The 12,698-nt window shown below is 41.9% G+C and overlaps 1 protein-coding gene and 1 long non-coding RNA gene across 2 annotated transcripts; one reads left to right on the forward strand and one right to left on the reverse strand.

The window, feature by feature from the left end:
* Positions 1-105: 105 nt before the first annotated feature.
* On the reverse strand, positions 106-3,985 carry dclre1b (DNA cross-link repair 1B). Its single transcript, XM_040193592.2, has 5 exons — positions 3,641-3,985; positions 3,343-3,563; positions 2,887-3,052; positions 2,525-2,707; positions 106-2,235 (listed from the first exon to the last, which is right to left on the reverse strand). Exons 2-5 carry the CDS (start codon positions 3,538-3,540, stop codon positions 983-985), a joined length of 1,800 nt encoding a protein of 599 aa, XP_040049526.2. The 5' UTR covers positions 3,541-3,563; positions 3,641-3,985; the 3' UTR covers positions 106-982.
* LOC120829477 (uncharacterized) lies at positions 3,312-4,967 on the forward strand. The gene is made up of 2 exons (XR_005713672.2): positions 3,312-3,579; positions 4,010-4,967. It is a non-coding gene; the product is annotated as an uncharacterized LOC120829477 (long non-coding RNA).
* Positions 4,968-12,698: the final 7,731 nt, after the last annotated feature.

The following is a 12,698-nucleotide window of genomic DNA, read 5'->3' on the forward strand; positions in this document are numbered from 1 at the left end:
CTGCCATCTTGGGGAGGAATGACAACATTGCAAGCAGCTGTGAATCCTTAGCATACATTTACAGCAGATGTTACAACAGATATTAACTTCTTTAACCACAACACGTTCATTTGCAAATAAAAAGGGCTATTTATTCAGGAAACAGTTGTCCTATAAGGAAATATCACTGTTCTAACTTTCCTTGACTCAATAAATACATTTTCTGAGGAGGAACATTTGACTTTTCAGACAATTCTGCTCGGCTCATACTGTAAATATGACATCAATACAAATGCAGCAATTTATCACACATGTCTCCTAATACAATATGCAAGTCACATTTAGATCAAGGGTTACATTGTAATATGTGGCTTTGTTTCAACTACCAGAAGCAGAAAAGGTCAATTGTTTTTAAGAAAGGAGTTTTGGGCTCATGGACTTGGATACTTGGATAGTTATTCAATATTTCAATATGACCGATATCATGAGAAATGTTTTCCCACCGATGTATTGTAGTTGATAAAAAATAAGACTGCTGCTTAATAATATACAGGAAAGCACACTATATTTTTTACAGTAAATTCTTAAATGTTTTTCATTATAAAGTTCCTCTAGACTCAAAAGAATACAGAGGATACCAAGAATAACCATTTATCTTTAACACCTTGATTCTCACAAATAAAAACTGACACCAGTCTTAAATATTTCTCATTACTCAGTGCCCATTACTAAAGCGCCACAGAAATATACACATTTCTAAGTTGAAATGGGCAGAACTGACATATCACACATTTTTAACAGCTCAAAATAAACAATGTAAAAGGGGGCGCGGTTACATTTTTTAAACCAAAGAAAGCTGCACTGGCATACGCAACCAAGGCCACAATGATCACATAAATTAGGAAATTACCAAATGAGAAAATAAGGATGTCTCTAGTGCTCAACACAAAACAATAACTTAAATGTCAGGTCATATTATTTTTAAGGTTAATCCTCTGGGGCATCAGAGAGGAGAGAGAGAAAACTGTTGCACATAGCTCTGCTGCAAGAGGCCGCACATCTTCACGTCCTCCTCGGTGAAGCACAGCGCCTTCAAAATACTGCTTTCAAGCTCCTCCATGTACTCCTGGTTGACATCGGTCTGCGAGTCCGATGAAAAGCAGGAATATTTATCGAGGCTGTGCTGCAATGTTGTCCCGGTGTTGTTTATTTGCTCATTTGACATTGCGTCGCTGATCTGATCATATCCCTGTGCACTGTGCCCACTCATCCCGCCACTCACTGACAGCACGTGTTGGTTATGAACATCACCATATCTGCTACACTGGCCGCTGTCATTTTCCTTTGAAGTTGTGTTGTTCACCATTTCGGCATTGGTTCCAATAGACCCTCTTGTCCTTCTGACCGACATCAAGCAGGGCTTGGTGTTTCTCAGGATCTTCATTGGAGCAAAGTTGCTCTGGCTGAGTTGACTGAAGGGCACCGTCTCAGCCATCACCGCATCCTCAGACACTCTTTGGATGATGTTGAGCCTCCACATATCTCTAGTCCCTCTTCGGTTTTTGTTAGGGGTGAGGTCCTTGCTCACGTCAACAAAGATGCAGTCAGAGTCCTCTTCACTACTTTCTGTGTCGACCTCTCCCTCAGAAGCGCCCTGCTCCGTGCACTCTGCCTCTCCGCACGATTTCCCGGATTCCTTTTCAGGAGTTTCAAATATCACCCCTGTGGGAACAAAACCTTGTGAACGTTTCCCGCGATGGTTGTCCCAGGAGGAGGAGGAGGAGCCGAGTTGGCCCTCGGTCTGCCTCAACATGTAGTGTCGGACGGACTCAGGCACCAGGATGTCTTGGCGCTTTCTGCCGGGCAGTAAGGCAGAGAAACCTACGGGTACGTAGTTTCCTACAATGGGTACGAGGGATGTCGGTTTAAGTGCAGAGACAAAATCCTCCAGCTCTTGGAAAGAGGAGTGGTCGGAGTACGGCACCACATGGACATTGGGGTGAAAAAACACCTGGGGCCTGCTGGTGGGAATGATGGCCAAGGTAGGCTGTCCTCTGTTCCACTGCTGTAAAGTGGCAGAGCAGATCTGGGACTGCTCCACAACTCGGAAACGGCCGGCTCCTGGCTCAGTGGTGAAGACGTCAGGCAGCTCCAGCACTTTGAGGGTCTCCATCCTCTCAACGCTCACCTCTATCCAGCTTTTAAACTCCATGGCCAGCTCCACCAGCAGGGTTTCCTTTCCAAGTGTATAGAGGCCTGCAAGGAAGCACAAGAGAGCGTGAGGGTCTGTCTCAGAGCAGAGCAACAGCAATGTCACATAAAAGAGTACAGCAATGGCAACCTGGCTAACCAACATCATTTTCAGGCGGTTAGCTTTATTTAAACGTTGATTAAACCCCCTTAATTCAAGAAGTGTGGAGGTGATGCAATAGAAAATTTTTCAAAAAACAGCACACATAGAAAAACATGGTGGAAAGAAACCTACATGTTTATCCTGTTGAAACGAGGACAAAGTATAGAAATTAAAATGTTTAATTAGAACTACCTATGACAACATTGTGGTCGGGGTATCTGCGGATGATCTCCTTGATTTGCTGAGTGGCTCGCTGTCTGGAGGGGAGGGGGCGGTTGGGATCGCAGTTGGTGTTGTCCAGGTACAGGACATCTATTGTGGTGTTGGCCCACAGACACGGCTCACGCAACATGGAGGGAGTATATCTGAAGTCACCTGAAATAGATGCGTGTCAATGTTTACGTGATTGCGTCCCCGTACATATTTCATGTCATCAAATACAAGTATGTAGTAAAGCAAAAACAAAAATAACGGGGAAATATGATGATGAAACCCTTTTGCTACATCCCAGAAGCACCAGATAAAAGTTGTTGCCTATGCACTCAGACACTGACCGGTGTAAAGTATAGAGCCAAAGTATCCTTCGAAGAGAAACATGACAGCCCCTGGACAGTGGTTGGCGTCTATCAGTGTGACTGTTAGTCGCTCCTTGCCGATATCATCAAGTGGCAACAGGCAAGGACCATCCAGCTCTAACGGATGGATCCACATTTCTTTCACCTGAAATAAAAAAAAAGCTCAGCAGAAGAAATCTTTAAAAAAACTGATTTTCTTCTAAACGATGCGTGACAAGGGCTTGGAATAATGTTAATCACAACAAATATGTTTACAAAGTGAGAAGAGAATTGGGCCCTGAGGACAGATCAATAAATATTGACTTAACCCTCTAACCTTTTAGAAGGTAAAGTGGCTTTGAAGTGAGAAAAACAATGAATGTTAAATATGATATCTAACGGGAACAGCCCCTCTCCAAACACACACACACACACACACACTGGAGCGACCCTCACCTGCAGCTTGAGTCTGAGCAGAGCGGCGGTGGTCGGGGAGCAGTAGATGGGCCGGTTGCTCCACGTGGAGGTCAAACCCACCGTGTGGTCGCTGTGCATGTGGGACAGGAAAAACAGCCGCGTGCCGGGACACTTCCGCACGTGCCAGAAGTCCACGGCCAGCGGGGTGTTGGGGATCACTCTTCCGTTGACTGACATTGTCTGAGGCTCATCTGGACGCCCTACAATCACAAAGAGGTGAGCCAATGAGTGTCTTTTCTTTTTTTTTAACAGCTACCCGTGTTATTTGGGGACTCACCCGGAAAGTTAACGTTAATTGATGATGAAGGTTCTTTCAGTGTAAAACACTGCCTTCATATCGGTGATGACGCTTCTGCGTTTAGCATTACAAAACAAAAAACACGAGGAACTAGGGAACTAGGGACGTCGCTACTCGCCATGTGTCGGGATGTAACGTTAGTTAAGATTAAACACGTATTGTGCAGAGGAACTGTAACGTTATTCCAATCTTCGACATCGCAAGCACCGCCGTTACTTGCTCAGTCCCGGTGCGGACAGTAGTTTATGGAACCCGCCATTTCTGTTTCCAGCCTACGGACCGTACATGAATGACGTATGCGCCGCTTCCTTCTTCTTCTTCTTCTTCTTCTACGGCTGTATACTGTAGCTGTCATCCAGGTTGTTTGGTCTTACCGCCCCCTAGAGGTTATATCACAGCACAGCGGGTCCAGCGGACAGGGATCCGACCTTGATGAAAACGATTTGATGTTAGAAGATGATGAAAATGAATTACAAATATACGTTTTGACATTTTTTTAAATGATGTATGTGTAAATTGTACTTGGGAGATTTGCTTACTGATTTGGGTTTAAGTCAAGTTAGAACTAAAATGTATGATGTATTACCATTTGAATTGGGACATAATGTATAGTTGTTTATGATCATTTCTAAGATAATCTTTCATATATTTTTATCTTGTATTTGTAACATTTTTGTTTCATTTCTTTTCAAACCCCAAAGGCATGAAGGACAGCAAACTCTAAAATATCTATAGGGATGAATATGAGACAGCTACTTGAATAAAAACAAAAGATAGACAACCACATTGCCCTCTACATTTATCTAGTTTGTAATTTTAAAGATTTTCATTTTTTTAGATAAATGTACCCGTCTCTATTTGTCTTGAAATAAGTAAAACCAATCATGAGATAATAATCCACAATGCCACCAATACGAACACTCCTGAAGAACATTTTAGATCTGCAAAACGTTGGTTAATAAATGTCAAGTGAGGAGCATCTGAAATTCATTGAATTGTATTGTACCCTCCAGAAGATGGCGCCAACAGAGAGGAAACTGTTTTCTTTTTCTTCTTTTTTCTTTCTGTGAAATAGAAAATGACCATATGACATATTCATAAAAAAGATATAAATTATATTTGTTCCTAAAAAACGACATAATGCATTGTTTTTCATTTGATTTGTTAATTTCAGAAAACAATAAGCATACGTCTTTAGTATATGATGCATGTACTAAACAGTATAACATAAACATGTCTTAAATCCTTGTCACTGTATATGCAAGCTTGTGGAAAATAAACTAAAAGCAGTACAATGCAATACAATTCATCTGATTGTGATACTGGATTGCTTCACACTCCAAAATGTTAGCTGACTCATCTGGCACGATACTTTTCTAAACTCCTATAATCTGTCCCAAACACATTATCACATACAGCTATTTGCACGTTTGTAAATCTTTCATTATACTAAGAGAGATTACTGGGGGCGTTGCTATGGTGAGTGCAGTGCATATAGCCGTCACTAACGCTACATTTGCGCACCACTCACTTTTATCAGGATTACACCTGGGATTGCTGCTTATTCACATTCTCCTCTTTCAAACAGCTGTATCCGGATGCACATTTATCATGCTCTGCTTTACAGTTAATGATGTTCCCAACACACACACACACACACGAACACACACACACACACATACACACACACACACACACACACACACACACACACACACACACACACACACATACACACACACACACACACACACACACACACACTGTGGCTACTCCATGGTACAAAATGGTGATTAACTGAAGTCTGCAAGGGATTGATTACAATGTTAAACCTCACTGCATTTAATAGATTTTTTAAAATCTTTGCAACATTTGTAAATTATTTCCCTTAATTGTGCTTAATTGTGTTTGGACCCGATGCCTTTAACATTTTCTACTTACAACGTGTACATGTATACAAATAAGCAAGGTGCAGTTCTTCAGAATTCAATCATTAAAGCGCAGTGGTAAGAATAAAAACAGCATCACTATTTTTTTTTGTCAAAGCAAAGCTTGCAGAGGTCAGGAAATCAAGGTGTGTTCTCTGTCATGTTGTTATGCAGAAGAAAAACAATAGTGCTCTCAAATAGCAGCAGTGGTGCTGTGAAGGCAGATGGCTGCACAGTCTGTGATCTGCCGCTGTCGTTATTAACGGCAATGCGTTGAATCCTTCACATACGCTTTAACTGACACCACTGTGACCTTGTTACAATCACTCGGGTACATCAATCTGGGATATTCTCGTTCGTTGCATGGAAGACTTAATTGATTTTGGTGACATTAAAATGATCTCCTAAATCTCCATATTTAATCACACAAGACTTTGTGGATTTTTTATCTTTTGCGTTACAATTTACTGATCCCACATGAATTATGATGAATGTGAACCATATCGACACATCCCCCGTATATGCTAGTCAACACGTTTGTACAGTGAAAAGCAATAGCAGCTTTATTTCTTACGGCCCTCCGGGGATGTCCATGACATTTATGGACATGTGTGAGAAAATGTCTCAGGGGACTAAAAGGCAGGTTGAATGAGCTGGTGAATACACATATTCTCATTTTTCACGATCCCTTATTTCATTTCCTGCTCTATTGATCTCTTTGTCACCCTTTGTTCCCTCGTTTACCTCTCCATGGATATGTGTTTGTCATACTTTCTTGACTTCACCCACTCTGTCATCCTCAATGGGCTTTTCATGAGTTCTCTTTTTGTGCCCTTGTGGTTTTCCATTTTGACACCCGCTCGCAGCACAGCAGCATGACTGCTGTCTAAACCTCTTTACTGCCAGTCGTTGCGATTACCCTCTTTTCCTCACTGCTGTAACACCTAGTGTCAGAGGTGGATGAAATCCTATTTGTGGGCAGGCTTAGAGCCGTAACATGCTGCAATAAAGTGTGTGGTATGAGCGCCAGTTCATTCCTCCACTCATCTGATTTGATTGGGTCAGTCCTTTAGACTTTGATTGGTGGTCTGTGTGGTGCGGCGCACAGTTAGCCTGCTGAGGATCCCCCACAACAAGTGAAGAGTGCCGTTTTAAGGGCCGCATTATGCATAATGTGCATGTAGATTGCTGTCAGCACAAAGGCGCTGCATGCTGAGGGAAAGATCACTCTAATTGTCTTCCTGGAGGGCTCCATGTCTTTTAAAATTTCTTGTGGTGGGACACAGGCGTGTGGAAAAATCATAGCCACAGAGAAATCTCGCTCAGACCGTGCCTTCCTAATAAGAGATGTGTTGAGCTGGATTGAGTCATTTATTCAGCCTCACTATGAGCGGAAGCTGAGCCCTGCTTATTTTCTCAACCATATACGTCTCAAAACATACAATCCCTCATTATTTCAATGTTTGTTGGTGTCTAAATATTTTTTAGACACCAAAAAAGCATCATATATATATATATATATTGCTGTGTCTTGCATGTTTTGCACAATTGATTTGTTTCTGATTTGTGACTCATTCCGTCATGTCAGTTTTGTTTGTGACTTCCTTCCACTGCTCTTCTCATGTAGATCAGGACAGCATTTCAAAGGAGTAGTTTCACATTAAGATTGAATTTTCTCAGAGATGCGAAGCAGTAAGAGGAATTTAGCACTAATAGGCTTTGCTTTCCCACAACAAAGAACTAATATTGTAGGTGCATTACTGAGATGGCCCAGAGATTATATGATGTTTGGCAAAAATAAAATCTGCCCTTAATCTGCTTGAAAGACAGAGACTCCCGTTTGGACGTGAAAAAAAGGTTATTTGAGTAGCTTCTCGTGAAGGTACAACATGGGTATTCATGTCAAAGAGCATCAGTGACAGTGAATTTGAAAGACCATTTTCAGTGTTATTTGAATTGATGTTTTTTGCCTTTGCTCCTCACATAATCACTGATCTAAAGAAGAACGCGTAGGTGCCATTAGTACCCTCTACATTAAACTGTAATAAAAGATGAGTGATCAATAATTGATCGTTGAGGCCCCAGAGAAACTGCAGTCGTAGGGCAGCAACATGCATGACAAATTATTTGTTTGCTCGTGCGTTTTCTAAGTGCTTCCCAGAACAGGACCTGCGTTCACTGCATGAGAACTGTTCAATTGCTCACGAGGCGAACAACAAAACTGGACTGGCTGCTCCCCTTTTCGATTCACACGTTCCTTCTCTCGTCGCCCGCTGGGAGTGGTCATGAGGAATGTTTTATTGGTGTGGGTGGATGTAGAGGTGTGGTGCATTTTGTTGGTTTGTTGCTGACAACAACCTTGAAGGGGCTGGCACTCGGTAGCTCAGGGCAATGACCTTGTTTAGGCCTCTAGCAGTCATCCTGGTAAGGCCGTCAGAATAATACTTTAACCTGCCGCTAAGTACCACACACACACACACACACACACACACACACACAGATACAGGAAGCCCGAAGCCCAGTCGGACTGTGTTAACGTGATGCGAGTATTCCACATCTCTAGGCAAAACAGCGGGTTGGAGGAAGTCATCGACGTGTCAATCTGTTCAGTGGGTTTCAATTGCTCACTGGCGGGTTCATTGTAGTCACCATGTGGCAAACTTCACTATTCTACCTCAGCTCCCATGAACCTGTTACTACAAATTGATTTGCAGTAAATGAAACCGTAGCTGTTTTCTCGCGGGATTGCAAGACAATCAATGCATGGTATGTTGATTAATAATTTACTGTAATAAAAAAATGTAATCAGTGTCAGAGCATTTTACTGCAACAATGAGCAGTGAAGGCAGAGGAGGTTTATTTTCATGCGAAGCAGCCTCATAGCCTTTTGTTACAAATGCCCGGACAGGGTTCAGCGTGACCTTTTGTCTGCAGGTTTTTCAATCACTTTAAGTCAGTACACATCAAATATGAGCTCAACGCCACTCACTTTGATAGCAGTTTAACTGTTCTCCCCCAGCAGGATTAGGCTGCTGAGTATACTTACACAGAAAGGGGGAGAAAGAGAACAAGTGATGTATGGTTTCAGTCAGAGCAGGTGTCACGTACTCCATCTCTGTTGCAGCAGAGTCTTCAGTTAAAGTGTAAATGTTGGCACTTGTCACCACATCAGAGCTGCAGCCTCCTAGACGATAAGTGGCTGTTTCTTTGGTGTTGAGAAGGCTGATGGAAAACTAAGTGATGGTTTTCAGCGGGAAAATAGGGGGGAAAAGCAGGAGGATATCGCTGGCTTTCTGGCTAACCCACTTTTGTTATGCTGAAAGTCTAATTTGCAAAACTGTAGATTCACGCTGTGCAATCAAAAATAGTTGAATTTATTCATGCATCTCCAGTTGGGCCGACATAAAAGACACTTTTATGGCATCTCTTCTCCCCCCCGCCTCTAATGTTCTCCTTTTGTTCCTAATGTCTGTGTTGTTCTTTTCCAACTGCAACCTTTTTCATCCGGCTTCAAATTTTTACGACTTCTAAGACCAAAATGATCATATTTTCATATTCCAGCATCCTGAGCTACACAATCCATCTCAATCTTATAATTATAGTAGTAGCACTAACAGACAAGACAAAAAACACAAACAAAGCAATGTACTATATCTACATCTACAAAAGGCTCAAATGTTGCATGCACAAACTGATATTGACATACTCTATAAAATTTAAAGAGAAAAGTATATTTATACAGTACTTTGTTTAGAAAATCCAAAGAGCAGCATGAATCTTTTTGTTATTTTTATGTTCAATTCAAAATTATGGTAAAAACCTAAATTGAAGTTCCCATAGCTGACAAGATTTGCATGGAAAAGTCCGAAAAAAAGAAAAGAAACCGTCTCAGGTAAACATCCGAGGGAGCTGCCAGCGCTTGTTTCATCGCTCTGCCTCTTCCTGTGCCCCAGGCACATGCCAATTTATAACGCTTTTGGATGTCCTGCTCAGCATCAATCACAGCCACTGCAAACCGGGGTGAATTAGTGCACATGTTAGGGCTCCGTGGCGGACTGAGACAGCTGATGCGACAGCTTCAAAGGTCACGCAGTGAGGTTTTCATCTGGCGTGGTGTATAAGTACTGTACAGTCATTCTACTTGACTTGCAGTTGACCTTCAACCTACTGAATCATATGTATTCTGAAAGGACCACTTTAACAGCTGAGTCTATAAATACAGTAGCTCTCCGATATCTATCCATCTTTGTGGATATTGTAATGTTCATTCTGCGATGGCAGTGTGCAGAGACGAGATCATCCATCTCTAAGACTATTATATATTCAGTGGTGTTCTGGACTCGACTGTATTGAAGGACGTTTCCAATTTATTTAATGTTTGTTGGCATTGAACAATGCCACATGCCACAGCGTTTATTGCCCACACTGGTTTGCAACGGCTGTCTACTTCTCTGTGTTAACCCTTATTTAAACGGGGATAGACTGCACATAAAAACGTCTATGTTATGATGCAGTTCAATGCAACATTGTGGGAAATCAACTCCCCCCCGACGTGTTGTCAAAAAGTTATTTTATTGTGTTGTTGTTTCTTTAGAATGCTTATCCCGTATGCCTCTAAGTGACTCTATATGTCATCCAGATGAACATAAATTACCGATATGACTCAACCATGAAGCAGACAGATGTAGCTTGAGTGAATAAGAACACGCCAGACGTTCCCTCTGAAGTCTCCAAAGGCACAAAGCCCAACATTTATTCAGCAGAGAGATTTCCGATAATGAGGCCGAACAGCAACACTTCATTTGTCTTCATTACCTCTTGTCTGCTAAACAGACTTCTAAGGCTGAACTGGAGTCAACAATCCACTGAGGCAGTGCAAGGTTCAGCGAAGTGATCGCATGACAGCGGATCACACAATCTTATCTCTACAGAAAGTTAGGAATGAGATAAGGCCTCACACATTAATAACCCTTTTGAACAGGATACGAACCAAAAGATTTGAGAAGGTTTTTACTCGCTGTGCTTTAAAAATGGCAAATCAAACGGCATACAGAGTATGGAGGGGTAAGAATATTGAGTAGTGACAGGGTGATGCCTACGTGATGTTTAGGATAATACCCGAAAAGGAGAGAAGGAAAACAAAAGTATTCCGTACCCCATTACAAATAGAGAATGGGGGCGTTCAAATGTTTTAATGCAAAGAACAAATGTGAGGAGTGAACTAGAATGAGCTAGAAAGTCAAGAAATTGAGGTCATTTTTGTTTATTGTGTGTTTTGTCAGTTTTTAATTGGCAATTAAATTACATTCCAACTATGATGGCAGTGGAGAAAGAGTCTGTACACGTCTGTATACATATGTAACAGCCTCATGACAGCGGTTCAGAGCAGCTGAGGTGATTTATGGATCACCCTGACATGCAGGAGCCTGCATTCAAGGCACGCAGGGCAGAATCTGAATGACAACGGACAGACACACAGTGAGAGATAGAGAGAGGTTTCATTCTCTGCTCAGCTACACACATCTTTACACAACACATATTTGTTTTCTGCTAAGGCAGCTGTGACACAACAGCTGTTGTTCACCTTTTAAGTTGATATGTCAACGATGTTAGCAAGTGATTTCTTATTTACACATCTAGCAGAGAAACGGGAACATCTCATTCGTTTGTCGTCATGTTTGTGTACATGAATGTGAGTCCAACATCCACTTTCCTTCATTTATTCTGTACTCCAGCTCGCACAGAAGATAGCTGACTTCTTAGCGGCTGAGGGCAACTGCAGAGACCAGGTGACGACTCTGACATACAAGCAGTCACCTATTGTCATACAAATGTATTACAGAGCTCTAATTATTTAATTCAACAGGGCAGCAATCATTGTTATGAACTACTGAAATGTCCTGATTCTAGTTTACAGAGGAACAGGCGTTTAATTATTTGCGTCAAAGCGGATCTCCATATTCTCCTCCGCTGAGATTGAATATTTTTGATCCACATTTATCTCTCTCCATCTGCTGTGTCAGCTGCCCCTTTGTATAAACAGTCACTTTGATGGTCTTTTGAGGTCCTTGTTATGTGCAGCGAGTGAAATATTAATAACGTACAAGCTTAAGGTCTCACACAGGGCTCAAAGTGTTAACGGAAGATGTTTGCAGCAGAGCACAGCTGAGGAGGTGGAGCTTTGCAGATCACTTCTTTGGATTCCACAGATCACTTTCTGTTCACATTTCAAAAAGATATCCCAAAGTACTTAGGTTATGATAAATTAATATGCTGCTTAGTTTCTGCTGTCGTCAGCATACTTTGGTGTCAGCAGAAGGAACCCTTCATTTCTTGGTGAATGTCTTTTATTTTGTAGACATCGAGCCAGAGAGAAGCAACATATTTTCCCTTCTGTGTAATTAGCAGCTAAACTCGATCTGCTACCAATGCATCTGCTTGTTGGACTCAGCCGGGTCGCACAAAAAGTTGAGTGCTGTGCGCCTCGAGAGTTGTTGGAGTGAATTAATTACAAGATTCCAGGATAATTTTAGTATCTTCGCAGGCTGCAACTGCAGGGACTGAATATCCAGAGCTCAGAAAGGCTAAAGTTGTGCTCTGACCTTTCCTGCAGAACTGATAATAGTTCAGGATCAATAACCTGGTAGTCTGCGGATGATTTTACGTTTACTCCATTGTAATTCTCCTATCAGGTACATATTTTTTAATCCGCTTTTAAAACCTTCGAACTCTGCATTCAAAACAGATGTTTCCTGATCAGGTATCATCAAGGAAAAAAACACCCTGAACGTTCGTATTGATTGCAGCGAGAAAAATCAATGCAAGTGGGGAAACTGAAGCCCATTTTACATTCAACCGCTCAGTCTTGGTTTTCTGCTAAATTACTAAAAGGAGCGATATATTTTAATCAGACCCTAACAGGTTTTATGGTGCCGGTCCCTGTTATACAACCTGAGAGACTTTATCGTCAGGATGAATTACCGACATCAATGAAACAACTCGTGCCGCTGATATCCGTCTCAAAGAGTCAGTCTATCATGTACCGGCAGATATGCTTGTTCATCTCGCAGGAAAAGGATCGGCCTACTGAACGGAGAGGGAAGAGCGAA

The sequence above is a fragment of the Gasterosteus aculeatus genome, chromosome 2 (genome assembly GCF_964276395.1).
Source record: "Gasterosteus aculeatus chromosome 2, fGasAcu3.hap1.1, whole genome shotgun sequence".
In the NCBI taxonomy this organism is placed as follows: Eukaryota; Metazoa; Chordata; class Actinopteri; order Perciformes; family Gasterosteidae; genus Gasterosteus; species Gasterosteus aculeatus.

Coding starts and splice junctions, on each gene's coding strand:
- dclre1b (XM_040193592.2), bottom strand. CDS start 3,540: ATGTCAGTCAACGGAAGAGTGATCCCCAACACCCCGCTGGCCGTGGAC. Junction 2,708..2,886: donor TGGCTCTATACTTTACACCG/GTCAGTGTCTGA, acceptor CATCTATTTCAG/GTGACTTCAGATATACTCCC. Junction 2,236..2,524: donor CGACCACAATGTTGTCATAG/GTAGTTCTAATT, acceptor GCTTCCTTGCAG/GCCTCTATACACTTGGAAAG.